This window comes from Caloenas nicobarica, chromosome 3 (genome assembly GCF_036013445.1).
Source record: "Caloenas nicobarica isolate bCalNic1 chromosome 3, bCalNic1.hap1, whole genome shotgun sequence".
In the NCBI taxonomy this organism is placed as follows: Eukaryota; Metazoa; Chordata; class Aves; order Columbiformes; family Columbidae; genus Caloenas; species Caloenas nicobarica.
Window position 1 is genome coordinate 109,973,941 of NC_088247.1, and position 27,186 is coordinate 110,001,126.

At 60.4% G+C, this 27,186-nt stretch overlaps 4 protein-coding genes across 8 annotated transcripts in view; 2 read left to right on the plus strand and 2 right to left on the minus strand.

Moving 5' to 3' along the window:
• The window catches only part of PTK7 (protein tyrosine kinase 7 (inactive)), a 99,908-nt gene extending 76,841 nt beyond the window's left edge, over positions 1 to 23,067 (minus strand). Inside the window, exon 1 of the mRNA XM_065631002.1 lies at positions 23,063 to 23,067. The gene's annotated coding sequence lies outside the window, so the exon portion shown is untranslated. The remainder of the gene's footprint in view (positions 1 to 23,062) is intronic.
• MRPL2 (mitochondrial ribosomal protein L2) lies at positions 69 to 1,733 on the plus strand. The gene is made up of 6 exons (XM_065632101.1): positions 69 to 339; positions 438 to 579; positions 662 to 777; positions 867 to 977; positions 1,322 to 1,395; positions 1,485 to 1,733. The coding sequence occupies exons 1-6, from the start codon at positions 69 to 71 to the stop codon at positions 1,695 to 1,697; spliced, it is 927 nt and encodes a 308-aa protein (XP_065488173.1). The 3' UTR covers positions 1,698 to 1,733.
• On the plus strand, positions 2,388 to 18,950 carry LOC135986698 (cullin-9-like). Of its 5 annotated transcripts, none has more exons than XM_065630996.1 (30): positions 2,388 to 2,542; positions 3,234 to 3,842; positions 6,357 to 6,511; positions 6,792 to 7,313; positions 7,958 to 8,093; positions 8,528 to 8,718; positions 9,202 to 9,586; positions 9,808 to 10,009; positions 10,319 to 10,526; positions 10,630 to 10,823; positions 10,966 to 11,183; positions 11,317 to 11,551; positions 11,945 to 12,050; positions 12,375 to 12,605; positions 12,769 to 12,859; positions 12,948 to 13,119; positions 13,332 to 13,437; positions 13,828 to 13,923; positions 14,006 to 14,181; positions 14,388 to 14,533; positions 14,613 to 14,789; positions 15,047 to 15,162; positions 15,653 to 15,835; positions 16,165 to 16,322; positions 16,658 to 16,868; positions 16,960 to 17,125; positions 17,274 to 17,419; positions 17,571 to 17,688; positions 18,096 to 18,292; positions 18,373 to 18,950. In XM_065630996.1, the coding sequence occupies exons 2-30, from the start codon at positions 3,248 to 3,250 to the stop codon at positions 18,655 to 18,657; spliced, it is 5,922 nt and encodes a 1,973-aa protein (XP_065487068.1). In that variant the 5' UTR covers positions 2,388 to 2,542; positions 3,234 to 3,247; the 3' UTR covers positions 18,658 to 18,950. The 5 variants fall into 5 exon arrangements, 4 of the variants coding, with proteins under 4 accessions (XP_065487068.1, XP_065487070.1, XP_065487069.1 ...); XM_065630998.1 differs by having other exon boundaries at positions 14,400 to 14,533; XM_065630997.1 differs by having other exon boundaries at positions 12,378 to 12,605.
• Positions 19,369 to 27,186, minus strand: part of LOC135986700 (phosphofurin acidic cluster sorting protein 1-like) — a 92,151-nt gene continuing 84,333 nt past the window's right edge. Inside the window, exons 10-24 of the mRNA XM_065631003.1 lie at positions 25,786 to 25,879; positions 25,392 to 25,463; positions 24,968 to 25,098; positions 24,712 to 24,844; positions 24,483 to 24,587; positions 23,287 to 23,393; positions 22,819 to 22,973; positions 22,615 to 22,725; positions 21,658 to 21,760; positions 20,863 to 20,905; positions 20,717 to 20,759; positions 20,473 to 20,614; positions 20,088 to 20,311; positions 19,774 to 19,887; positions 19,369 to 19,674 (exon numbers count right to left, since the gene is read on the minus strand). Of these exons, the coding sequence (XP_065487075.1) occupies positions 19,559 to 19,674; positions 19,774 to 19,887; positions 20,088 to 20,311; positions 20,473 to 20,614; positions 20,717 to 20,759; positions 20,863 to 20,905; positions 21,658 to 21,760; positions 22,615 to 22,725; positions 22,819 to 22,973; positions 23,287 to 23,393; positions 24,483 to 24,587; positions 24,712 to 24,844; positions 24,968 to 25,098; positions 25,392 to 25,463; positions 25,786 to 25,879 (1,693 nt within the window). The 3' untranslated portion in view covers positions 19,369 to 19,558. The remainder of the gene's footprint in view (positions 19,675 to 19,773; positions 19,888 to 20,087; positions 20,312 to 20,472; positions 20,615 to 20,716; positions 20,760 to 20,862; positions 20,906 to 21,657; positions 21,761 to 22,614; positions 22,726 to 22,818; positions 22,974 to 23,286; positions 23,394 to 24,482; positions 24,588 to 24,711; positions 24,845 to 24,967; positions 25,099 to 25,391; positions 25,464 to 25,785; positions 25,880 to 27,186) is intronic.

Consider the following 27,186-nt stretch of genomic DNA (forward strand, 5'->3'; position numbering starts at 1 on the left):
GCGGTGTGGCCCCGCCCCGCTGCCGCCCGCCCCTTCCGCCGGAGTCCCCGCCCCGCGGCGCAGGCGCGATGGCGGCGGGGGTGATGGCGGCGGGGTTGTGCCGAGCCTTCGGGGCGCTCCTGCTGTCCGCCGCGCCGCGTCGCGCCCGGCTCCCTGCCCTGCCTCTTGCCCCCCCGCCCGGCCCCCCGCCCTGCCTGCCGGCGGGGGCGCTGGCGGCTGTCCGCCGCGGGCTAAGCGGCTCGGCGCCGCGCTGCACCATCGACCCCATGTGGAAGTGCCGGGTGAAGTACACGGTGCGGCCCGTGGGCATGAAGAAGACGGGCGGCCGCGACCACACAGGTAGGCGAGTGACCGGGAGCGGGCAGGGCTCCGCGGCGGGCGCCTGGGGCCGGCAGGATGGGTGTGCACCTGCCTGCAGCCGCTCCCCTGTCCCGCAGGCCGCATCCGGGTACGGGGGATCGGCGGGGGACACAAGCGGCGGTACCGTATGATCGACTTCCAGCGGCTGCGCTACGAGGAGGGGGCCCCGCAGGAGCCTTTCTCTGAGAAGGTCATCAGTGTCCGATACGACCCTTGCAGGCAAGTGGGGGGTGCAGGCTCGGCCCCGGGCCCCGCGGTTGTCCCCGAGGTGAGCCCTGCCCACCCTGGGTTCCCTGTGCAGGTCAGCTGACATTGCCCTGGTGGCCGGTGGCAACCGTAAGCGCTGGATCATTGCCACGGAGAACATGCAGCCAGGGGACATCATCAAGAACTCCTCTCACATCGGCAGGATGGCAGGTGCATGCAGGGGCAAGGGGCGACCCTGACGACCCTGCCAGGGGCTCGTTGGCTGCTCCCTGCCCAGATTATCAGCCTCTGTCTTCCAGTGTCAGCCAATGAAGGGGATGCCTATCCACTGGGGGCTCTGCCTGTGGGCACACTGATCTGCAACCTGGAGAGCCACCCTGGGAAGGGAGCACAGTACATCCGGGCAGCTGGTGAGTTTCTGGGTAGGGGATCCACCATCTGTAGCCAGGTTTGGCTTAGCGCAGATGGAGAGGAGGGCAAGGAAGCACAGCTCTGAGTGGCCAGTGACAGGGAGTTGCTGTCCTCTTGTCTCCCTGCATGAAGATGTAAAACAGCCCTCCACAGAGGGGGTGGCACTTCTGTCCCATTGCTTCCTGGTGATGCCTTGGAGTCTTGTCTTCAGGAAGAAGTGCTGCACGAAGGGCAATGGTGGGGGCTTTGGGGAGTTCCCAGCATGGGGGTGTGCTCATCACAGGGAGGGATACTTTGTCCTGCTGCTTGGGGCAGCTGCTGACTCTGCCCTTGTCTGCTGCAGGGACTTGTGGGGTGCTGCTGAGGAAAGTGAATGGGACTGCCATCGTGCAGCTGCCCTCCAAGAGGCATATGCAGGTAGAGAAGCCATGCTGTCCCTGACCTGGCTGACAGAGCACATGGCCATGCATCCCCAAGGAGGCCTGCAGCTCTTCTTTGTACCCTAGGTGCTGGACACTTGTGTGGCCACGGTGGGCCGTGTGTCCAATGTCGACCACAACAAGCGGGTGATCGGGAAGGCGGGCCGGAACCGCTGGCTGGGCAAGCGCCCGCACACAGGCTTGTGGCATCGCAAGGGTGGCTGGGCTGGGCGCAAGATCAAGCCTCTCCCACCCATGAAGAGCTACGTCAATCTGCCACGGGTTACAGCACAAGAGTGATGCTGAGGGTCAATAAAGCATACTCCATGCCACTGCTGTCATGTTGCTGCTGCCTTCTCTGTATGGGGCCTCGGGGTGCTTTACCTGTGAGATGTATTTGGCTGTGTTCAGCCCCTGGTGGGACTCTGGCTGCTAGGAGAGATGATTGCAGGGCTCTGGGCTGCCTTGGCTTTAGTTTGGAGGGGATGGGTGTCCTGATAGGGTCAAACAGAGCTCTGTACAATTGAGCCAAGCCTGACTGGGACAGCTGAGCTCTGTCCCTGACCTCAGCTTGTGGAGCATTGGAGGCAAGTGGGCAGCCCTGTGGTAAGGCAGGAAGGGGGCTGCCAGCCAGAGTGACCTGCTGTGTAGCTGGGGAGCACAGAGTTCAGCACCTCCCAGCCTCGGTAATGCCCTTGCTGACCCCCAGCCCCTTCTGCCACCGGCTCCCCTGCACTTCCTGTCCCACACTGGCCAAGCCCGCTGTCCCCCAAGCCACCGCCACGCCTCACGCAGCCCCCAGCTCTCCCAGTGCCTTCAGCTCTCCCAGTGCCCCCAGCCCCGTGCGGCTCCCCTGGTCCTGAACTGCCCCAGCCCCCGCTGTCCCGGGTCCCGCGCGCCCCCTCCCGGGCCGCGTTTGGCCCCGCGCGGCTCCCGTTCGGACGGGCTCCTGCGCATGCGCGCCCGCCCGCCCACCGGGGAGTAGTGCCGGAGGTAGCGAGAAGCGGCCCGGTCCTGCGGCGGAGAGCGGCGGGACGGGGACGGGCCGGGCTGGGCCCGCGCCTCCAGCGCAGCTGTCCTGGGGAGATCCCAGCCCTTTCCTGTTTAGGAAGCCCTGTGGGAGTCCCCGGTACCGGAGCCCCGAGGTGAGGCAGCCCGGCCCGCGGACGAGGCCGGGGAGGGGCTGTGGCAGCCGGGCTGGGCCGCGCCGGACCGGGCAAGGCCGGACGCTTCTTGTGCCCTGGGAGCTCTCGCGTGGCCTACGCTGAGAAGGAGCTTTATCTCTGCCCCCAGCGGGAGCTGCACTCGCAAGGCCGCTCCCCGGTGGTTGTGGGGCCTTGCAGCCCGTCTCCGGCGTGAGTGTCCTGGGAGCCGGGGCACGGCCTGGTGCTGGCGTGTGAGGTGTCCCGGCGGGGCGATGTGCAGCGGAGCCCTCCAGAACAAGCCCTTGCTTGGAGGGCTTTGTCAGCACACAGCCAGGCTTTACTGCTGAGTTTCCTGGGAAGACCTGCCCTCCTCGAGCACTGCTGCCAGTGTTCCTGCTGTGCCCGCAGGCTGTTCAACAGTTAAAAGCTCGCGACATCCTGCCCTGTTGTCTTGTTGCTGCATGTATCTATTTTCCAAGGAGAAAGTGAGCTGCATCTCATTCGTTAGCTCTCTTGTGTTAGAGGCTTAGAGCATTGACCTTGAGCACAGCCAGTACAATAACACGTTTTATTTCTCTTACACTGCCACTTTACAAGCACTATGACCCACAGGATCATAGATTTATAGCCATAGGAAAGCCTGTGCCTCAGCTACCTCTCCGCAGCTCCTGCTTCCCCTCTGTCTCTGCAGGCACTTTTCCTGCCATGGTGAATGAGAGGCACAATGGCAACCTGCTTGTGCACCTGGGACCCAAACTGCAGGCCTACCCACAGGAGCTGCTCCGGCAGCGGCGGGGCCATGACGGCCAGCCCGAGTACCTGATCCAGTGGAGTGTTGTCAGCTTGGAAGAGAGAGCAGTGGGAGGCGACGGTGCCTCCTGTGCAGACACCAAGCCAGAGGACATCTCCATGTGGATGTCTGCAGAAGAGGTCTGTGCCAGCTGCCCGACGCTGCTGGGCAAGAGGAAGCTGGAAGGGCAGTGGGTGAAAGAGGAGAAGGCAGCCAGCCCATTTGCTGCAGATGTCCCACTGGATGAAGCCTCGTTGCTGGAGATGAAGGCTGATGTCAGGAGCCTGGTGCGGCGAGCCGGGCGGCAGATGGGCGAGAGCGGGGCCCCCGAGTCCTTCATCCTCAACACCATCCACATCCTGAGCGCGTATGCCAGCATTGGCTCGCTGGCGGGTGCCTTCAAGGAGACGGGAGCCCTGGACTTGCTGATGAAGATGCTGTGCCACAAGGAGAAGCAAATCCGCCACAGTGCCGGCAAGATGCTGAGGGCCCTGGCTTCGCATGATGCAGGTGAGGGCTGCTAGTGCTCAGTGCCACTGAGGAGGTGCTGCTGGGCAGCTGAGGGGTGCCAGTCCTTTTGCAGATGTGGGCTGCTTGGGAAGCAGTGTGTCTCGGGGCTTGTTGGCAAAAGGGGAAGAATCAGACTGGAGTTTCCAAGTGGCTTCTTGGTCATAGTTGTCTGGGGTGCTCTGAGACTTGGGAGCTCTTTTCCCCAACAGATTCCTGAGCTGGGGTGCTGAGTAACCGTTAGGAGTGTTAAGGGATGTTAGGGGTAGCTGTCTCCTCCAGCAGGCCCAGCACCTCTCTTGCCCAACCACTGGAGTGCAGCCTGGGGATCTGGGGTCCCTCAGTCTGAGAGACGCAGCTGCCACTTTCCTGTTTGCAGGTTCAACCAGTAGCAAAGCTGAGCACCCATCCCAGAGACACACAGACACACACAGCCACAGACAAGGTGCTGCCTTCAACAGCACATAGCTATGGGACTCACACAAACACAAGCACAGACAGCTGAGTCCCCTCCTCCTCTTCACCTGGCAGAGACAGAAAGTCACTTGTGCCAGCACACACAGCACTCTCCAGGTTCACAAGCACACACACATTCATGGATCCCTTGAGTACCAGCATCACCCCTCTGTCTGCCCAGCACCCCTGTCTGGATCTGAGCCCCATCACCCACCCCAGGGGCAAGGGCACTGGCTGCTCCCTAGCAAACAGGTAGCACTCAGACTCTTGTCCCTCATGCAGTCCCTGTTCACAAGTCCCTTTGGACTTCCAGCACAGACCACTACCCACTTCATATCCTGGCCTGGACCAGGGCCTCTTACTTGTCAGCTTGTCTAGTGTGAAGTTTTGCTCACAAATTACATGCGCACCCCGTGCACAGCAGGATCTGGGAAGATACAGATGCTCGTCCTCACCCTGCCAGGAGCATGCACTGCAGTCCTGCTTCAGCTGCTGGCACTGAGCTCCTCACTTCCTCCCAGCAGCTGTTTTTTGGGACATGTGTGTTTCCCTTCCCAGTGGCTGATGGCCAAGGACCACACCTTCTCCAGTTGCCAGCACTGGGACTCTCCTACTCAGTCCAGTAGCTGGCACCACAGACCATGGGTGCCTACACCCCCAGTCTGACTCCAGTAACTGGCACCCAGTCCCCTCTATGCCAGTCTCCCCAGTAGCTGGCACTCCAGGCTCAAAGTCTGTGGGACCCTCCTCAGATCAAGAGGGCGATGGTGCCTCCAACTGCTGATTCCAAGACCCTCAGTCGCTCTGGTCATGAACACCACAGGCCACATGGCTTACATACCCCCAGTCAGGCTCCAGTTGCTGGCACCAGTTTCCACTCATGCACACGCAGGTCTCTCCAGTAGCTTGCATTTAGTCCTTGCAGCATACACACGTGGCATAGAGAGAGAGAAAAAAGATTTACTGAGAAGATGTAAGAAAGTAAGACAAATGGCAGCAATCAGATGCAGGGCTCAGACGAGCACTGACCAGCCGTAGTTTACACAACTGGCCACTTTTATACCCCTTTCTGAGCAACCCCTCAGTGTTCCTTGCAAGTTTCCTTCCCAGGCACAGTGCCCCATGGGTTGACACAGTTCCACCAAGCAACCTCCAACATCCTGGACCCCCAGGGTTACATCTTTATCAGTTGCAAGGTGCCAGTTTGCCTGCAGTTTCTTCATAGTCCATCAATTAATGCAGCTGACTAGGTTTGTTTCTGATTATGTCTTCAGGTTTTATGTCTATATGTGTTTGTGTCCCTTCCTTTCCTTATCATCCTGATTTGACAAGGTCCTTAGCCAGATAATTTTACTGAAAAATAATAATTCTCACACTCCAAATGTCCTTACCAATTAGTGTGACTGACCAGATTTGTTTCTCCTCACTGTTTCTACTAGTGTTTGTCAGTCAGGTTTGTGATCCTTTGTGTTCTTGTTTATGGCTTCCCTTTTTACAGTGAAAAGGTCCTTGACCAGACGCACTTAAAGGAGCAGACAGTCTCCTTCCACATACCCTTACGATGAAGACTTGTGCTGAGGGGCTTAGCAGAGCCTCGGTGGGTAGAGCACTGGTCCTCACCCCATCTTCTCGTTTGAGAGGATGGGCTGTGGCCTGGAAGTGCCCGATGAGGCTTGGGTACACCTGGAAGGGTGCTGGTGGTGGTGTGTCCCACAAGAGGTCTGGCTTTCCCCATCCTAGTGTCCAAGTTCATGAGGCTGTGCAGTGGGGCAGATGGGAGGCTGAGTTGGATTAAAACTTCACTTTTTTTCTTCTCTGGAACCCTATTCTGGAGTCAATTATTTGGGGTGGCTGCTTCGGGGGAATCTTGCAGCATTAAGGGTGGAAAAAAATGCAGTGATATTCAGTAGAGCAAAATGTTGCCAATCCAGGTTAAAGGACAGAACATGGTTCTGGGTTACACTGAGCAGCGAAGCTGTTCCTTGCCTGTGAGTCTGTCTCATTCAACGAAGTGGGGATAAGGGTTATCTTTAGGAGCCTGAAGGGTTTCTCTTGTTGCAGGAAGCTGGGCCTATGTCTTGCTGTCCCTGAGCCAGCAGGATGGCATTGAGCAGCACATGGACTTCGACAGTCGCTACACCTTGCTGGAGCTGTTTGCTGAGACAACATCTTCTGAAGAACACCACATGTCCTTTGAGGGGATTCACATTCCCCAGGTAGCAGCAGGCCCTGCCAGCCTGGGGCCTGTGGGCTTCAGGGGTCAGGAGGAGTGAGAGTGGGTGGCCAGAGCTGGGGTCCTTGTTTGGGCAGGAGCGCAGTTGTCAGTGGGCAGCTGAGCAGGACTGGGTATAGGGAGAGCTGGCACAGGATCTGGGCCTGGCTCGAGGCTGGGGGGTGGTGGGGAGGCAGGAGGAGAGCCATGTCTCTGGGCCGGGAGATGATGTGGGGGCTGGAGGCACTCTGCAGGCTGGAGTCTGACAGCTGTGCTTGTTGCAGATCCCTGGGAAGCTGCTGTTTGTCCTGGTGAAACGCTACCTGTGTGTCACTTCTCTCCTGGACAAGCTCAGCGGTGATGTGGAGCAGGGAGGGCAGCAGCAGGACTGCACTGTGCCCAGCCTGCTCCCTGAGGAGAGGAGCCGAGTAAAGCAGGAGTTTGAGTTCAGCATGGCCATGGCAAACCTCATCTTGGAGCTGGCGCACGTGATGGGCTGGGACCACAGCCACAAGCCAGAGCCGCTACCTGGACAGGAGCTGCAGCCTCGCACCACCCGTTCCATCTTCCAGCATGGGGCCACATCCTGCACCACTGCTCAAGCAGCCTTCACTCCCTCACCAAAAGAGCCCCTCAGCATCTTCAAGACACGCTCAGCCTTCCCAAGCCGCAGCAGCTATGTGGAATACATGCAGGCAACACTGGTGCGTGGCATGCGGGTGCGGATGCTGGAGGACTATGAGCAGGTCAGCGCAGGTGACGAGGGTGACTTTCGCCAAAGCAACGACGGCATGCCACCAGTGCAGGTACCTCTGCTGGGAGGCAGGGGCTGTCACGGGCCCTCTCTGCTCTGTTGTGCTGTTGGAAACACACAGCCTTGTGTGGGAACAGCAGGGTTGGGTTTGCTTTCCCTCAGCTGGTGTGTGTTGAGCTCTTCTCCTCGGAATTATATAAATAAATACATAAATTTACTGTTCATCATAATGGATAGCTGCCTCTTGGTAAACATATATATTTGTATTAGAGAAGTATTAGAGTAGAAGACAGGCTAAGAAAGTTGGTGCTGTTCAGCCAGGAGAAGAGAATACTCCGGGGAGACCTTATTGCAGCCTTTCAGTACCCAAAGCAGGCCTACAGGAAAGCTGGAGAGGGCCTTTTTACAAGGGCATGTAGTGATGGGACAAGGGCTAACGGCTATAAATGGATTGAGGGTAGATTTATGTTAGCTATAAGAAAGAAATTCTTCACCATGAGAGTGGTGAGGCACTGGAACAGGTTGCCCAGAGAAGCTGTGGATGCCCAATGTCTGGAAGTATTCAGGGCCAGGTTGTACAGAGCTTTGAGCAACCTGGTCTAGTGGAAGACGTTCCTGCCCATGGCAAGGGTGTTGGAACTAGATGATCTTAGAGGTTCCTTCCAGCCTAAATCATTCTATGATTCTATGATTCAGGTGCACTGGCAAGCCCTGGGCTGTACGTACTGGGTTCACTGGCACATGGTGGAGATCATTGGCCCTGTGGGACAAGAGGAGCATGAGGGCCAGGAAAAGATGTCTGCCCTGACACACAACTACAAGCTGGCAGGAGGTAAGCAGCCTGTCAGCTGGGCCTGCAGCTTTTCTTTGCAGCTCTTCTGCAGCTGCACACTGGATTCTGCAGGTGGTGGGTGTCCCAGTGCGTTGCCCTGGCTGCTCCAGGCACTGTGGGAACAGGCTGGGAGACCAGTGAACTAGAGGTGCCCGTTTTGAGCTTGTGCTTTTAACGTTCTACAGCCCAAAGAGGTTCAAGTGAAGATGTTCATCCCCATCTCTACAGCTTCTAGGGTCTCCTCCCAGCTCGTTCCCACTCTCTCACTGCCTTCCTGTCACCTCCCTTTACCACAGCAGGCTCTGGGACAATGGGGATCTCTTCTGCCCAGATGTTCTGCATGAGCCCTTTCCCTGAGGAGCACGGGGTGTCCAGCAGAGGATGGGGAAGTTGGCAGAGCTGACAGTGCCCTTCCTTGCTCTGCTTTCCTGCAGTTGCACAGCCATTTTTCTGCAAGCCCTTTGGGGGGCTGTACTCCCTGCCATACCTGGGGGAGCAGCCGTCCAAGGCTTCAGAGGCCCTGAGCCGTGCCGAGTGGTGGGAGCTGCTCTTCTTCGTGAAGAAGCTGGAAGCACAAGGGCAGAAGGAGATCACCTGTCTCATCCAGCAGGACCAGGAGGAGCAGGTGTGGGGCAGAGCCTGCGGTGGGCAAACGGGAGGGAGGGAGAACATGAGGGAAACAACTGATCCCAGAGGAGGAGACAACAAGCATGAGCAGTGCAGGGACAGCCTGAATGGGGCAGAAATGGGACTGAAATGGATAAGTGGGGGATGGTGGATGTGTGGGAAGCTGGGCACAGCAAAGGGGTGAGGAGAGATGAGAGAAAATGCCGCCTCCCGTGACCCTGGAAGAGGACAGTGTCCAGGGAGGTTTGGGTAGGCAAGGCAAGCCTATGGGGTGATTCTGCTGTTTGCGGTTGGGTGGTGAGTGCAGGTGGGAGGTCTGGGCTGGTGGTGGTTGGGTTGGGGACAGCCAGGGGAGGGTGGCACTGGGGAGTGGTCCTGGAGGCCCCTGGTGGTGCAGCCTTTCTGTCTGTTCTGGCACTGGTTGTCACGAGGGGCATGGGGTGGTGAGTGCATGAGGATGAACTTGGCCTCGTCTGTCCAGCTGTCAAAGGTGGATGAAGAAGCCCTGATCCAGCTATCGGTACCTGCGGATCTGGCCCAGAAGGTGCTGCAGGTCTTGGAGAAGCGGTGCCAGGGCAGCACCCAGCGTAACCTGCGTGGATCCCACATCTACGCCAAATACTTCCTTGGTAGGAGAGCTGAGCAGGAAGGCAGGGTGAGCACTGCAGTGTCCTTGGAGGGTGCTGGCTGCAGGAGCAATGGCCCTGAAACCACAGTGGCCAAGGCAGCAAAGGAAGAGCTTTCCACATCCACAGTGCCACCCCAAGCGCTCACTGCGGTGGCAAAGTCGGATTCCCAGCTGTTCAGTGAGCTCCTTGAGAGGGAAGGGCTGTTCTTCCCAGAGGTGCCAGAGGAGCAGATCAGAGGTAATGGCCTGCGATGTGCTGGGGCACCCACATGGAGCTGGAGGTGGCTCATTGCCCTGGCGGAGGAAGGCTCTGGGCAGGGCATGGGAGGTACGGCACCTGGAGGTTGCCTGGGGAGGGGGGAGCCTGTGGGTGCTGGGTCTGTGGGTGCTCAGTGCTATGGGAGCTACTGGGGCGTCACTGCTGCCCTGACGTCCATGTCTCTGCCTCCCTCCCGCCAGTGCTGGGCAGCTCCGATGAGGCGAGCGAGAGGGGCTCACTGGCCAAGATGGCAGCCGTGGTGGACGTGATCCAGAGCAGCAGCTCAGAGCTGGGGCTGTGCTTAGCCGGGCTCAAGCATATCATGAAGATCCTGGAGGAGGAGCCTGAGCCCGAGCTGCGAGTCGGCAAAGTCCAGGCTGGGCTGGGGACCAGGAGTGTTGGGTGAGCCATGGTGTGCTGCACACCCGTCCTGCTGGCTGGGGAGGGCTGTGTTGGCAGGATGGGGGCCAGTGCTGGAGGTGGGAGTGCGGGAGGTGGCAGTGGGAGTGTGAAGGCCGGTATGTCCCTGTGTGCTCGGCAAGAAGAGAGGTGGATCTTGCATCCTTTTGTCCCAGGCAGTCTGATTCCTGGGGCTGACCCAGCTGCGGTAGAGCCGTGTGGGCAGGGAGAAGGTGGCTGGCAGAGCCCGGGGTGCTGTTGTGCCAGCAGCAGTGCCAGGCAGCTGCTCCTGAGGTGTCCTTTCCTGTGCAGGGAGAAGCTGGTGAAGGTGGTGGTGGAGCTGCTGAGCACTGAGGTGGCAGAGAAGGCCCTGGTGGTGGTGACGCTGCGGCTGCTGGCCATGCTGATGGTGAAATACGACTGGCGCGTGGCATTTGCCACAGAGGGCGGTGTGTGTGCCGTGCTGGCCAGCATGCAGCAGCACGCCTCCTCCGCCCTGGTGCAGCAGGCCGGCCTGGCAGTGAGTGTGGCGGAGGGTATGCTGGAGGCGGGCAGGCAGGGCAGTGGCTTGCCCAGGTGTGGCGGAGATGCCCACTGCCCTCCTGGTTGCTTGGGCCTTGCAGGCCCTGAAGGTGCTGGTGGGAGCTGTGGCCGGCGAGCCAGGAGGTGCCAGTGGGAAGATCTTGCCCCTGAACCAGGCTGATGCGCAGATGATGCGAGAGATCTTTGCCAGCATTGGCTCTGCTTCCAGCGAGGGCTCGGCAAGCCTGCTGAGTGCCATCCCTGCTGCCGTGAGCACCATGCAGAGAGTGCCAGGGTAGGGACAGAGCAAGGACAGTGGCTGGGGGTGGGGGGACCCTCTGTGCTGGGAGTCGGGCAAGGCAGGCAGGTGGCTTGTGGGTGCAGGGGAGGCTCCGTGCTGGGGAGAGGAAGGCACCTGCATGGCTCTGTCCCTGCAGGGGCTCCTCAGGCGTGCAGAATGGGTTGCTGGTGGTGAACATGCTGATCGATGGCCACCGGGGCCTGGCAGAGCAGCTGTTGAGCTGTGACCTCCACACGGTGCTGCAGAGCTGCTGGTGGGACAGGCAGAGCACCGGCTGCCCTCAGGCTATGCTGGCCCTCAGTGCCATCAACCGCTTGGCAGAGCACCGGCTGCCTCTGCGCCTGGAGATGGCAGGTACCATGCCCCCACAGCCCTTCCGTGCCCCAGGACGCAGCGGGCACGGCTTGCCTCGCCTGTGGGGCAGAGCACCCTATGGCATGGCTCCTGTGAGTGCCTGGGCCAGGCCTGTATGTCCCTGTCCTCGCAGGCAGAGAGGTGCCACTGGGCCTGGGGGACGTGCAGACACTGCTGGGCAGCCTGGGGGACAACAGCACCTTGTCCAAGGAGGTGGTGGTGGTCCTGGAGCGGCAGCTCTGTGCCGAAGGCCCCGTCCCCTCTGGTGAGGCAGCCCAGCTGCTGCAGGACCACGGGTGCTTCAGGTTGCTGCTGCGCAGCTTGAAGCTGCTGGGGACAGAGAAGGCCATGAGCTTGAGCATCCTCAGGTGGGTCCTGGGGAATCTGGGGGGTCTGGGGCCTCTGCAGCGAGTGCTGGTGGTGATGTTTGGGGGACACAGCATGTTTGTTGGTGCTGGTGGGGCTGTTCCTCTTCAGTGGGGGCAGGGGTAGGTGCACCTCAGCGCATCCGCAGGTGCTGGTTGGGGTGTCCTGGGGCACAGGGCCATGTGGTGACAGAGCACCACATGTCTGGATGCTGTTTGGGACATGCTGGGGCAGTGCAGCAGATGCCTGGGTGCTGGTGTGGTGTCCGAGGTGCCTGGGGAGCCTTGGCTCCCAGTCCCTGTGGAGTGCTGGCTTTGTCAGTGGGGTAGGGAGCAGGGCTGCCCCTGGCACTGCTGTCTGTGCCCCAGCTTGAGTTGGCTCCCTCTGTCACTCAGGATCCTGAACAAGTTCCTGGAGGGTTACCAGGAGGATGTGCTGCCTTGGCACGAGTGTGTGGAGCCCTGTTTGTTCTCCCTGAGTGCGCACAGCAGCGATGGGGAGGTAGGGAGGCTGCGGGACTCCCGGCAGGCAGGGACAGCTTTGGTGGCTGTGCTGTGTGTCGACTGGGCCCGGTGTCGGTGAAGCAGGTCCCTGCCTGCCACAGCCCAGTGTGTCATGGCCAACGCACTGGGAGAGGTGGGCAGTGGCCATCCTGGCCATGGCCACGGCCACATCCTTGTGACCAGTGTGCCCAGTGCCATACTCGGCTGGGCTCTGGCGGGCCCCGCTGCAGTGTCGGGGTGGGGGGGATGGAGCCCTGCAGCACCCGCTGCTGGGGCCGGAGGGCTCCTGGTGCCAGCCTGGCCACTCATGGCTGCCACTCAGCAGGTGGTGCAGGAGGTTGTGGGCTTCTTGCACCGCCTGGCCAGTGCCAGCAAGGACTGCGCCGTGGTGATGTGCCGTGCGGGCTCTCGTGAGGCTCTGGCCAAAGCCCTGGACAAGCACCGCACAGCCCCGTCACAGGCACCAGCCCTGCTCGACCTGGTGACCGACTGCGAGAAGTACAGCAGCCTCTGCAGGAAGCTGACAACCAGCATCTTGGCTGGCTGCATCCAGGTGGGCCTGGGAAGGCCTGGCTGCACTGGGCCTCTGAGTCTTGCGGCATCCAGCCGTCCCTGGCACTGAGGGGCAGCCGCCTGCTCCCTGCCTGCCACAGCCCTGCGGTGGGCGAGGGGAGGAGGACCCAGGGCCCCTGGTAAGAGCCTCACCCATCCCGTAGCTGGTGCTGGGGCAGATAGAGGAGCACCGCCGGAGCCAGCAGCCCATCAGCATCCCCTTCTTTGACGTCTTTCTGCGCAACCTGTGCCGAGGTGACTGACTGCAGGGAGTGGGATCTGGAGCCCTGTGCCTGGTATGTGCTGGCCGGGCGGCTGGAGGCTCCATGTGCTCTCTCCACAGGCTCCAGCGTGGAGGTGAAGGAGGACAAGTGTTGGGAGAAGGTGCAGGTCTCCTCCAACCCCCACCGGGCCAGCAAGCTGACAGACAGGAACCCCAAGACCTACTGGGAGTCAAACGGCAGCACCGGCTCCCACTTCATCACTGTCCACATGCAGTGTGGGGTGCTGGTCAGGTGGGGCTGGGCCGGGAGGGCTGGGAGGCCTTGGGGCCAGGAGGGCCAGCAGCTGTACGAGGAGGAGAGGACTTTGGAGGCTCTGTGTGAGCCCTGCCCCAGTGGTCCCCATCCTGGGGGCTACTGGATGTGGGCAGCGGTGTGTGGGGCTGGCAGGGGCCAGGGCAGGGAGGTGTGGACAGCTTGGCAGCAGCGTGTTTGCTGCGCTGCAGGGAGATGAGCATGCTGGTGGCCAGCGAGGACTCCAGCTACATGCCGGCCCGTGTCGTGGTGCTGGGGGGTGACAGCCCAACCACCATCAGAACCGAGCTCAACGCGGTGAGTTTAGCACAGGCTGCTCTGGCCATGGGGCCCCACGGGAGCAGTGGGCTGGTCCTTGCTGTGCCCCATGAAGGTGTTGTCCTGGCCATGGGGCCCTGGAGGTGCCCATAGGGAGGTGGGGCCAGCAGGAGCTGCTGTGGGAGCCTCCTCCTGGCTGTAGGCAATGGGAGCTGGAGACCTGGGCAGGGGCAGCCCTGCAGCCCAGCCTGCAGCAGGCTGGTGTGCTGGGGCTGTGAGCCACAAATGGGGCCCTGCCGGGGGTGCCCTTTGACTGCATCAGGGCTGCTGGGGGTACACCTCATGGCTGTAATGTGGGGTGGCTGGGGAGCACGCAGGGTGGCTGGTGCTCGCTGGCTGGCGTGCTGAGAGCTCGCTGTCTGCATGCAGGTGACCATCCTGCCTTCAGACAGCAGAGTGGTCCTGCTGGAGAACATGACCCGCTTCTGGCCCGTCATCCAGATCCGGGTGAAGCGATGCCAGCAGGTAGGGGAGCAGGAGGCCAGGAACTGGCAGCGTGGGGTGTCGTGGACAGGCTGGAGGAGCTAAGGGTCACACTTTCCCGTAGGGCGGCATTGACACACGTGTGCGTGGCATCGAGGTGCTGGGTCCCAAGCCCACGTTCTGGCCCGTCTTCAGGGAGCAGCTGTGCTGGCGAACGTTCCTCTCCTACACTGTTCAGGCTCATGCCTGGTGCCAGGAGATCTGCCAGGACCGGGGACGACTACTGCAGCTCTTTGGCAGGTGAGTTGTCTCCTGACTACGTCATCATGTCCCTGGCGTCCCAGGGCCTGGGGGGATGGTGCTGGCAGCACGCAAGGGGACTGCAGGGCCAGGAGAGGAGCAGCTGGGTGTCCCAGCTGGACAGGGAGAGGCTCTGGCTTCTCCTGGCCAGCAGCAGTCCCAGAGGGCCAGGGCCACCTTGCAGTCCCCCACTGTGTGCTGCCCAGCTGCTGTTGCAGGCTGAACCAGGCTCTGCGGCACGAGCAGGGCTTTGCCGACCGCTTCCTGCCTGACGATGAGGCAGCCCAGGCCTTGGGCAGGACGTGCTGGGAGGCCCTGGTGAGCCCCTTGGTGCAGAGCATCACCAGCCCAGGTACCCTGTGCTCTCCCGGGCCCATCCACACTGTGCCCCAGGTTGAGGCACCCCGCTCTGAGTCTGGTTGGCCTCGCAGACCCCGATGGCATCAGTGCCCTGGCCTGGCTGCTGAGGGAGTACCTGGAGAGTGTGGAGCTGCCCCGCCGCGCCACCAGCCGCAGTGCTGTCTTTGGTTCCCGCGTGCGGCGCCTGACCCAGCTCCTGGTGCACGTGGACCCCAGCAGCACAGAGCCAGAGGAGGCGAGAGCAGCTGGTGAGTGAGGCGCTGCCCTCCCATGGAGCTGGGGGATAGTGGTCCCGAGTGCCAGGCTGTGGCTGTGGGGATCTGCCTGGGAGCTCTGGGGAGGGCCCTGTGGCTCCTGAGCTGGGGAAGAATGGTGGCTGTGCCCCCACAGCAGCCATGCCTCCCCGGTATCTCCTCTGCCCCTTGGGGAGAGGGGGAGGCTGCTGTGGTTGCTGTGTGGAGCCTGTGCACAGAGCCACACTGAGCCCAGGGCTGTCTCTTGGCAGGCGGGCAGGAGAGGAAGAACAAGGAGGTGCCAGCCAGGGCTGCGAAGGCAGCGGTGGAGGGGTCGAGCAGCCTGTGGGGCATTTCACAGTGCTGGCGTGGCGTGGTGCAGCAGCAGGTAGAGCTTGGACAGCCAGTTGTGAGGCCAGAAAGGGCACGTGGGACTGTGTGCCGGGCAGGTGTTGTGCGGAGCAGGGCCTGGTGGTGCCCTGGGAGCGTGGGGAGGGTGCGGGGCTGTACCTGGCCTCTGCAGGGCCTGGAGGGGTATGGGGACAGCCCTGCCACACTTGCCCCCATGGCAGGGCTCAGATGTCAGCCTGGCCCTTGTGCCCAGGCTGGGAGACGGGTCCAGCGCTGGGCGACTTATTTCTGCTGGGTGGCTGCTGCACTTCTGTCCTGCCCCTGCAGGCCCTGCCCAGCCCTTGGGCTCTGCTCCCTCCTCACCCCAAGTGCTCAGCAGCCCCTGACAGCACCGGGGCCTCCAGCTGGCCCCTGGCTGGGACACGGGCAGCTGGTGTCGACAGAGCAAGGGTGGGGCTGTGGAGGTTCCCGCGGGGCACAGACGTATCCCACCGTGGGGCTCACCCCTCTCGTGCTGCCTCCCACAGGTGCAGGGGTTCCTGGAGGTGGCAGGGGAGGCACCAGACTTCGTGGAACGATACTGTGGGCTGTACCAGCGCCTGCGTGGGGCCACAGAGGAGCTCTTTGGGCAGCAGGCCGCCTTCATGCTGGCCCTGGGCCAGGGCTTTGGGGGGGCTTTGCTGCAGCTCTCCTTCCTCGCCACCCTGCACGTGAGTCAAGGGAGCGCGGCACCAGTGCCGGGCCCCAGTGTCACCAGCCCCGGCACAGGCTGGGGAGGCTGCCCTGGCCCACAGCCTTGGGTGAGCTGCGGGTGGGGGATGTCTTAGCCCCACAGTCAGGTCATGGAGCCGAGCCCTGTGGCCGCCCTGGATGGTACCCAGCTGTGGGTGCTTGTGTCCTGTCCTGGGCTGGTGCCTGCGCACCCTTGGCCCCTGCCCAAGAGCCCCAGGGTTTCCTGGCTGCTCCTCCCAGGGACATTTCCCCAGCCCGGCCTTGGCCCCCACTGAGCCCCCTCTGTACCAGCCCTATTCCTCTGCAGGTGAGCGAGCAGTTTGCCCGCTACCTGGACAGGCAGATCCAGGAGCTGCAGGGGGCTGCGGGCAGCGTGGGGCCAATGCAGCAGCTGCAGCAGATCCTGGAGCCCTTTGTCGTCTTCAGTGGCCTGGAGCTTGCTCACACCTTTGAGCACTTCTACCGGTGAGGGTGCCATGTCTCCACGGCACCAGAGGGCTGGTGTGGTGTGGCGAGGGAGGCGCAGGTGGCACTGGGGCTGTGGCTGAGCCTGGCCTGGTGTGGCTGGAGTGGCCGTGATGCTCCCGCTTGCTTTCCCCAGCTCTGGTGTGGGGAGGGAAAGGCTGTGAGGGCCCGTGGGTACTGCCAGGCTGTGGAGGCACATTCCCTGCTGGTGACAGGGAAGGAAGACGGGTGCTGCCTAGCCTGGCACAGAGAGGACTGAGGCCATGTTGCTGGTGGGTGGCTGGTGGCCACAGGGGTTGGGCCGGCTCCTGACCTGACCCTGTGGCCTGTGGCAGGCACTACCTGGGGGACCGGCTCCTGGCGCAAGGGTCGTCTTGGCTGGAAGGAGCTGTCATGGAGCAGATTGGGCTGTGCTTCCCCAGCCGCTTCCCCCAGGAGATGCTGAGGAACTTGGCCGAGTCAGAGGAGCTCCAGCAGCAGTTTTACCTCTTCCGGCTGCAGGAGCAGGACAAGTGGCTGCTGGAGCTGGACACGGGCCTGGACGAGGTGAGCATGCTGGTGGGGTGGGGAGAGCAGGAGGCTGTCCACGTTCCTCACAGTGATCCTGGGGCCTGTGCTGAGCTGCCCTTGTGTCCAGGTGCTGGGGACAGCCTCGGTGGCGGATGTGCCGGAGGTGAAGGTGCTGGCCCTGTCCCCACGCTGCTGGCCCGTGTCCCCATTCTGCTACATGGATGAACCTGGGAGGTTTTTCTCAGCTGCCCTGAGGTCCCCTCTGGATGAGTTTGCTGCCTTCTGCAGGCAGAGTGAGTGTGGCCGCTGTGGGTGTGCAGGGGGTCTTGCAGGGCCCAGGCCCCCCCAGCAGCTCAGCCAGCAGCAGCAGGAGTGCTGGGGAGCGCTGGGGGTGCCCAGCAGGGCTGGCCCCAGCCCTGGCGCTGATGCCGTCTCTGGCAGGCCAGAGCCAGCTGGGCTGGGAGCGCTCGAAGCCTCGGCGGCTGCAGTGGACATGGCTGGGCCATGCCGAGCTGCAGTTTGGAGACTGCGTCCTCCACGTGTCCACCCTGCAGATGTACATCCTGCTGTGCTTCAACAGTGCTGAGGTAGGAGCTGGCGCGGCGGTGGGTGCTGGAGCACAGCAGGGTTGTGCCCTCCCTTCTGGTGGGGTCTGCAGGGGTGTTTGGGGCAGAGGCCCCTCTTGTTTGGCAGGGCCTGTGGCTTGGCTGGCCATTCCCTTCCCACACCCTCCTGCAGGAGGTGGCTGTGGAGGCCCTGCTGCAGGCCACCGGGCTCCCGGCTGAGCTGCTGCACCACGCTCTGACACCGCTGACCCACAGCGAGGGCGTCCTGGTGCGGAGCTGCACGCCGGGAGGTGAGTGTGGGGCTGGGGCGCCCCTGGGGGTACTGGGGTGAGCGTACCTGAGCTTGTAGGGGAAGCGAGTGGGCTGGGGTGGGTGTGTGGGTGTTTGCGGTGCGGGTTTGTCTTTCAAGTTGGGGGCTGGGGGTGGTTTGTGGGGCTGGGCTTGGGGCCGTGCGTGGGGTGTGTGTCAGCATGGGTGGGTGGGTCTCGGGTCTGTGTGCAGGGTTGGGGACCAGGGCCAGGGGTGGTGGGTGTCACTGTTGTTTGGGGCCACGTGTGTGGAACAGGGATGGGGCTGACACCTGTGAAGGCGGCAGCGGGAGGCCCAGGGCTGGGTCCAGCAGCCCGACGTGTGTCCTGGGGCTCCTTCAGGGCCCAGCTCAGGGCCTGGCTGACCCTGGGCCGGGTGCTGGCTCCAGGTGTGCTACAGTTGAACCAGGCAGCCCTGGCCTGTGCCTCTGGCTGCCACCTGAGGCTGCTGCCCCAGCAGAGGTACCTATGGGCAGAAAAGGCTGATGTCAGCACCCTGGAAAGGAAGAGGAATGTCCTCTGCTGCCTCATCACTCGCATCCTCAAGGTGGAGAAGCAGCTCCACATTGACAACCTGGTGTTTAGGGTATGGCGGGCTTGAGGAGGAGAGGGAGTTCTCCTGGGTGCTGCACTGCACTGCAGTGTGGGGCTCCCTTGCTGCTGTAGGTGATTGATGCCTGTCAGAAGGGCCAGTTGTGTTCAGGGCTGCAGTTCTTGAGCTTCTTCTGCCACAGTGTGGACGTGCTGTCCTGTGTCCTGCACTTACTGAACCAGGGCTATCTCCGGCGCCAGGAGGAGAGGCCTCATGTCTTGGAATACGTCTCTGCTGAACCCACAACACCCCCTACCTCTCAGGTCCAGCCCCAGGTTGCCTTCCAGACTGTAGAGATCAAGACAGCAGCAAGCCCAGCCTCTGCTGAAAGGAGACAGACCTTTTCTACATTCAGGTAGTCAAGGACTTGGCTGGGCTGGGAGAACACAGCTGTGCTTGCCGGAGTGGTGGCAGTAGCTAGACCCTGTCCCCATTTTTTCTCACCTATCTGTGCTGGGCTGTGTCCTCAGGCATGGAGGAATACACACAGCCCCACCATAATGGTACCAGCATTAATTTATTAAAATTAATCCCAAAAAGTAACCGTACAATAAATTTAAAAAAAATAGAATCTTGTAAAAAAAAAAAACAGAAACAAAACAGGTGCCCCCATGCCACACCTCCAGGTGGCAGCACCATGGGGCAGGGCTGGCCAGGAAGGGATGAGGAGATGAGGCTGACCCCCAGCAGCCTGAGGACAGGCTGAGCAGCACGATGCCAGCCTCCACAGCAGGGCTGCAGCAGGACTAGAGAAGCTGCTGAGGCTCAGCCCCGCAGGGCAGGGCCAGGCACACTAGCATGGGGCTGGCAGTGGGGCTGGCAAGGGGCGGTATCTGGGTGGTGGGCTCTGCTCAGCACCTGTCCCCTGTCTGCTAGGCAATCCTGCTGGCTCCAGCACTGGGGAACCTGCCTGGGCCCAGCCCAGCTGGGCCCCACTGGCTGGGGAGCTGGGGAGAGAAGGGGCCAGAGCCCTTGCTGGGTCCCTGCTGTCTGTGCCAACCCTCATCCCAGGCTGCTGTTGGGGGTTAGGGGAGGCAGGTGGCATGGTGCCCCGGCTGGTGTTGGAAGGTGTGTGGACCTAGTCTCACTGGCCTCACCTTCACGGGTCTTGGCCCACAAAGGGGGCGGTGCAGGTGTTTTATCTCCTTCTGCAGAGCAGGCAGGGGCTGGGCCGCAGAAGAGAGGAGACAAGAGCGTGTCTGTCTCTCCATCTGCTCCTGTGACCCTCTGCAGCTCCATCCCAGGGCTGCCCTCCACTTCTCACACACTCTTTGAGTAGCCAAAGATGCCCACAGGGAGGTACTTGACATGCGTTGGCCACTGTGCTGCCAGCTGGAAAAACTTCACGTCGTTCCACTCTACCCCATCTATAGAGACTGAGAAGAAAACGTATGGTGAGGCGCAGCCCCACCACGGGCAGCCTGGACTGCTGGGTCTGAGACCTCCAGCCCCATGGGGCTTGCACCTCCCCTCACCTCGCAACATGGTATTCTGGTGCTTGGCTGTGCAGATGAGGCGTGTGATCCCTTCGATGACTTGGCTTTTGGGCTCCAGATCCTTCTCTTTTGGTTTCTTGCTCAGGAACATCACTGAGGGCCAAAGACAGACATGACCAATGTTACAATGTCCCCACCTGGCCCTGCGTGGGAGCCTTCACCCCAGAGCTGGCTGCACTGACTGGCCCCTGCTGGGGGTGTCTCAGCCTTGCCCTCCTGTGGGCTCCCCCCACCCTTTTAGCAATGGATTGTGGCCCCACAGCTGGAGAGCACCCAGGGGTGGGCTTGGTTACCTTTCTTGTTTTTCTCCTTGGTGACCACAGTCATGGCCATGGTGCTAGGGGGCACCAGCTCCCCTGTGCCAGGGATGCGGCTGACCTGGAGTGAGCGGAAGTTGCTCTTGAGCGTGTTCTTGATACCCGTCTCCCGCTTCTCGCCCTCCTTCTTCCTGTCCAGCCCTTGTGTTGTCCAGTAGTCCACCTGCAGGCCCATCACCTCCACACCAGGGCTCAGAGACCTGGGCAAGATGGGCAGCACCATGCAGCACACAGATGCTGTCCTTGCCGCTCCCCATAGCGCAGCTGCAGCCTGCTCTGGGAGCACACTGGCCCAAAAAACAGCACCTCAAACCCTCCCACCCCAGCACCCACTGCCTCAGACTGCGTGGGGCTTCCTTACCCAGCACCTGAGAGGCCACTGCTGACAGACGGGGAGGGTGGTGGGGTGCTCACAGTCTCCTTGCCATAGGGAGATGCTCCACCAGCAGCTGGTGCTGAGCTCAGCAGGGAAGGGGTGCAGACTGTGGCATCATCTGAGTCCACTGCAGAGGAAGAGGGGGGGTCGAGGGGGGCTCAGGGACACTAACAAGGGCCTCCCCACAGCAGAGAAGGGAGCCAGGGACTGTGGGCCCTCAGGGACTCACCAGAGGCACTGAAGGACTGCTCCACCAGACCCACCTTCACCACCTGCAAGGACAGACAAGTCAGATGAATCCCAGCATCATCGGGGTTGTCTGCTACCCCTCTCCACCCCAGCCCAAATTGCCTGCTGGTTCCTCAATGCACTCACCCCCACAAAGGGTACAAACTTCTGGCAGGAGTCCTCGTCAGGGCTGCACAAGAAAGAGAGGCTGGTCAGGGTCTGGGTGTGCTGACCAGCAAGTGCCTTGTAGCCTGGGGACCCCCAGGCTGGAAGGGGCCAGTGCTGGCTCATGGCCACTGGGACTCTCTCCTCTGCCCTCCCTTCCCATAGGATTCCCTGTCCCCCACATGGCAGCACAGGGCACACTACACAAGGAGGCAAGGTGTCAGCCTCTCCGGTGCTGGGAGAGGGCTTGCATGCGGGAGGGTAGCCCTGCCCCACTTTGGGGTCACGGCTCCTCTGCACGGCAAGAGGGATGGACGCACATGGGGGGAAGGGAGGAGGCCAGGCAGCGGCACAGCAAGCACAAGCCAATACCTGATATAAAAATCAAAATAGAGACTTCTCTTCCTTGGGTGCCAGAAACCAAGAGAAGGGAGAGGTGAGAGTGCAGCTGGAACATGAGCGTCAACCCCCAGGCAGCACCGTGCTGGCTCGCAGTCCCCAGCCCAGCCCAGCCCAGCCCAGCCCAGCCCTGGCAGCTGGTCCCCACCGTGAGGGCTGCCACAGTCAACAGCTGCTGGACGGGCCGAGCACTCCGGGGGTGGCAGGGGATGGCACTGCAGGCCTCTCTGTGTGGAACCCCAGCTCCCCTCAGCACCAAGTTGCTCACTGGGGAAGTAGAGTGCAGGTCTCCGGTCCTTCATTCGCTTGTCCCCCATTTCCCACAGCCCTCTCCCAGGCACAGCTCAGACTGGAGGTGCACCTCGGGGCCACACTCACCTCTTCTGCTTGTAGGTCAGCATGGCTTCAGAGATGGGGAGCTGGTGAGAGAGGCTGGCTCCAGCGATGAACTGGGCGACACGGCCTGCAATGTCCACAGTGTCTGTGGGCACAAAGAGCAGTGAGACTTGGTGGCAACCGGGCTTGGTGGGCAACCAGGGCAACCCCTGGTATCAATGCAGGCTGGGGGATGAAGGGATTGAGAGCAGCCCTGCAGAGAAGGACTTGGGGGTACTGGTGGATGAAAGGTTGGACATAAGCCAGCAATGTGCACTTCCAGCCCAGAAGGCCAATTGTATCTTGGGCTGAATCAAAAGGAGCGTGGCCAGCAGGTCGAGGGAGGTGATTCTGCCCCTCTGCTCTGCTCTGGTGAGACCCCACCTGGAGTCCTGCATCCAGCTCTGGAGCCCTCAGCACAGGAAAGACATGGACCTATTGGAGAGGGGCCAGAGGAGGCCACAGAAATGATCAGAGGGCTGGAACAGCTCTGCTGTGAGGACAGGCTGAGAGAGTTGGAGTTGTTCAGCCTGGAGAAGTCTCTGGGAGACCTTATTGCAGCCTTTCAGTACTTAAAAGGGGCTGATAAGAAGGATGGGGACAGACTTTTTAGCAGGGCCTGTTGCAACAGCACAAGGTGTAACAGTTTTAAACTAAAGGAGGGGAGATTCAGGCTAGACATGAGCAAGAAATTTCTTACAACGAGGGTGGTGAAACACTGGCACAGGTTGCCCAGAGAGGTGGTAGATGCCCCACCCCTGGAAACATTCAAGGCCAGGCTGGACGGGGCTCTGAGCAACCTGATCTAGTTGAAGATGTCCCTGCTCATGGCAGGGGAGTTGGACTGGATGAGTTTTGAAGGTTCATTCTGATCCAAACTATTCAATGATTCTAAGACTTGGTGGCAATTGGGCTCCTCCTTTCAAGGCACTGCTGGTCCCAGCCTGCCCTGCTCCTCACCTGCGATGGGTGGCTCAGCCCTGCTGAACAGCTCCCGCCATGCTGTGTCCAGGAAGAGAGTGCTGTATTTGTTATCCACTGAGGCCAGGTACTTGGCCAGAGGGTGAGAGCCTGCGGGTGAGAAGGGCGATGTTGGTTCCAAGCTGGGGAGCCCAGGTTGGTGGGAGAGGACAACCCTGGGGCTGGGCTTGTGGTAGCTCTCACCCAGCGGCACAAGCAGGAACCGAAGGTAGTTGAGCCAGTCAGGTGTCTTGCTGGCCAGCTGCTCCACAAAGAAACGGAGGACAATGCTCAGGTAGCTCTGATCCCCTGCCACCACCACCTTCACTGGCGGAGGCATGTGGGAGTTACAGTTACAGCTGCGAAAGGGAGAGAAAAAGAGACCATAAGGGACAAGCTCAGCAGGTGGCTCTTGGGCCGGGGGACATGCTCAGCGAGGCTAGTCAACCCAGCATCAGAAACCCACTGCTGACCATTTCCAGCTTGCTGGGAACTGCCATTGGCACAACCAGCCCTGGGATTGCCCACTCTCCCCAGGACCAACACCTGCTCCTATAGTTGTCATGTCCACAATCCCAATGGGTCCCAACGAGCCCTTGGGGTCCCAGGGCCTTTCCCAGCCCTTCTCTGCAGTCACAGGGAGCTGCCAGGCTGAGCCCAGACTGTACTCACTATCGCTGGATGCGGGAGACGGTGGTATTGAAGGCTGCTTGGATGTCCGCCACGGAGCAGGTGGATACGACCAACTGCTTGTGTGCCTGGAGCTGCTCACTCACGTACTGCCAATGCAGAGAGCTCGGGTTAAGGCACTCTGAGGGGCGATAGCTGTGCTGGCCAGCACCAACCCACGCTGGTCCCTGTGCCCCCAGGACAGAGATGGGGTCTCTGTCCCCACCCGTGCCACGCAAGGAGGCTGAAACCATCAGGTCCCCCCCGGCTGCATGCCTGAGCATCCTCACTCCTCCCAGCTCCATTCTCGCCTTTGAGCACAGTAGTCACCAGCCTGTGATGAGCAAGGGCAAAATCTTCCCAGGAATGAGGCTATTATCCTTGAGATAAAGGGTTTGGTCCAGGGATCCTCTGATTTAAATCCTGCCATCCCACAGCAGGGCCCCACTCTCGGCTCAGTCCTTGTCTGCTCATCCCCTTCTCTTGCTCTCTCCCACTGTGGCACTCCAAAATCAGGCTAAACACGAGGAAGAAATTTTTTACACTAAGGGTGGTGAAACACTGGCACAGGTTGCCCAGAGAGGTGGTAGATGCCCCATCCCTGGAGACATTCAAGGCCAGGCTGGACGGGGCTCTGAGCAACCTGATCTAGTTGAAGATGCCTCTGCTCATTGCAGGGGGTTGGACTAGATGACCTTTAAATGTCCCTTCCAACCCAAACTGTTCTATCATCCTATTACCCTATCATCATTCTGCGCCTTTTCAGATGTCTGTGTGCAGCCGAACAGTGGTAAAACAGGCTGTCATGCCAGACAATGGGGCTTAGAAGATGCCATGACAGGGTCTGGGAATGGGCATTGCTCCTTTTTCCCCATCAGGACAAGAGCTAGAGCAGGAACATGCCAAGGATGTGCGGCTTGGGTCAAGACTCCACTGCCTCTTGCTGAGAAGCCATTTCTTCTGCCACAAATCCAGAAATGCTGGTGTGTGGCATATGATGGAGGAGATACACCAGACTCTTGTATATGTAGCTCAGCACTGCGAAATGTACTGTCTCCCTGAAAGAAGTGCCACATTGTGGGAGAGGAAGGCAGAGCTGGCGACAGTTTCCCTAGGCCACGCTGCCATGGTTGGGAGAATCCCCTGGGACACTGCTTACAGCTCCTCCCATTCATTCAGCTCCTGTCACGCCTACTCACCTGCCCCTGCCACTCAGCAACATTCACTAGCACGATGCTCTCGGGGAGCTGCTCATCTGAGACCAGGATCTGGTTCAGCTGATCGTAAACAGACTTTCGGGGCACCTATGACAGCATCATCACAAAGGTTAACCCCAGCTGGCTGCCTTGGCTGCTCTAGCCATGGCTGAAGGCCTGGCAGGGCTCTTGAGTGAGAAACCTCCAGGTGAGGTGGCTTCCAGAGCCTCACCTGGGTGCTGTGCCATGAGTCTGGAGAGCTCTCGCTGTCCAGGCTACTGGCGCGGCCACCCTGTCCCTTTGAGCTCTGCCGGTCCTTCACAGAGGTGCTGCGAGGACGCCACAACTGCTTGTTCTCTGCCTTGCTGTAAGCGAGAAGCAGGAGACGTGACACTGTTGAGGAAATCCCATCTCCACCAACCCCCATGCACCCCAGGGAGCCAACGTGGGCCCCCACAGGCCTGGCATGGGGTGCAGACCCACCTTACCTGGGAGACACGGCACCGGGGAGCTCGGCTTTGGTTCCGGGGCCCAGCTGGGCCAGCCTGTCCACACTGCCCTCCCTCATGGCAGCATCTCCAGGGGCCAGCCGTGAACATGGCTCCTCTGTGGCCAGCTCCTGAGGGACACACACAGTCACTTTGCACACATTGCTCTCCCTGCCCTGCTCCCTGCACACATGGGTGCACCCATCCAGGATAGACCTGGTGGCCCTGCTGGAGAGCCAAGGCTGCAGGGCCTTGAAGGGGCTGGGCTGCACCTCCTGCAGACCCCCCTCCTTCCACTCTTGCTGCTCTCCAGACCAATCTATTTGTCCCCCCAGTCCTGCTCCCGTGCTGGCGGGCAACCAGAAAGCAAGGTGAGGCATATGGGAGGTGCAGCCCCACTCCACATCCCGTAGCCTGGACTCACCAGTGCAGGGACCTCCACTCCTGGCTCCTCCTGTGGTCGCAGCACTCCTGGCTTCCGCTTGTCTGCCTCACCCTGGGGAACAGGGAGTGGGGTCAGAGCAGGATGGAGCGCCCCAGGTGGGGTGGCTGCCAGTGACTCACACCTGCCCTCACAGAACACATGCTCCCACAGGGGAGCCCAGCGTCCCCCTGGAACCGGTTCCAGAGGCTGCCCCACATTGCTACCTGTCTGCCTGCACTGGGAAAAAGAAGAGGAAAGAAGGGACGGAGCAACCCCAGGCAGGTGCTGCCAGAAGCTGTGGGCTCAGAGGGAGCTGCAGGCACTGCAGGGTTGCTGGGCTGGCTGGGGAGGGAAGGGAGCAAGAGGTGGTGGTGGTGGTGGTGGTATAACTCACAGGGCTGCCCGACTCTTGATCCTGCCCTTTCTGGCTGTGCAGACTGCCGATCTCAGTCTGGGAACCAGAATGAGAAACTCCCTCAAAGAAACGCCTGCAGAGAAACAGACAGACGAACAGACAGACGAACAGATGGACAGACAGACAGATGGGAGAGAAAAAGGCAGGAATAAGAGAGGAACAAAGTCACCATGATCCCAGCACAACCCCACCAGCCTGTCCCAAGCACAGAGCACCCTGGAGAGGTCCCCAGTGGGACACAGGGCCAGACACACAAGTATTCAAGCATCTCACAGGTTAAGGACTGCCAGCCCCACACACCATGGTCTGCTGCAGCAATGCTGGGTGCAGGGACAGGATGGTGCCACCAGAACTAAACCTGTGGCCCCTGTGAGTTGGAGGCAGCATCCCTGTCTCCTAGACAGCAATGATTTCTCTCTAAAGTGATCCTCTACCACTGCAGTGAAGGGTGAGGAACCATTGCCCCATCTCACTCGCTGACTGCTGTTTCTGAACACTTCCAGTAGCAGCTTCTACATTCCCTTTCTGCTTTCCCCTTTCCTGAGGCTCTGAAGACCACAGTATTGCACACAGAATCACACCCCATGTAATGCAGCAGCACAGCAATGTCTTGTTTTGTTCCCCAACACTTAAATTTGCCTATTTTTAGGTCTCTGAGCTGACGTTTTGGTGGAGCTGCACAGTGCAACTCCAAGGTCCTCCTCCCAAATCACAGTGGGCAACACAGGAATTCCCTTGTGACAGCAAGACTGTCTCTGCCACCACAGCGTGAGCTTTCACCTTTGTTTCCCCTTTTTCCACCCATTGTTTATTTCCCAAGGACCCCCTCCCCATGCTGTGGGCTGCTCAAAGACCATTCTTTAGGAAACTAACAGAGATCTCACTTGTCAGCTTTCCCAGGACCCTTGCAGCAACTGCAGCAACATGTGACTTCCCTGCAGGAGATCTGAGCCAGCTTCCCTCTAAGCTGTCTCTACATATTTTCTCACTAACTCCCAATAAAAGTTTCTCCTGATTTGTGTGGTGTGCAGATGGGGATACCAGGTTGCAGGTTTCCAGAGATGGCCACAGACGTGTAGAATTTAGACCAGTTCTTCTGTTAGGACTCTGTCAAAGTTTCCATTGTTTTCTGTTGTCCTCATCTGGATCTATCTGCAGGGCACCTACAGACCTCTGAACATCTACTCCTTTTACTTTCTTTCGACCTTGTTTCCTCATTTGTATACACCACACTGTGTTGCCAGGCTCAACAGTGTTTGTCAGGTTCTTTGCTTTTACTGCTCCTACAAGGACATTTCATCTCAGTAAATTATGGTCCCCACCACAGAGCAGCCCTTCAGCAGCAGTGTTTATACACTGGCTGGGAGAAGTCGAAGCTCA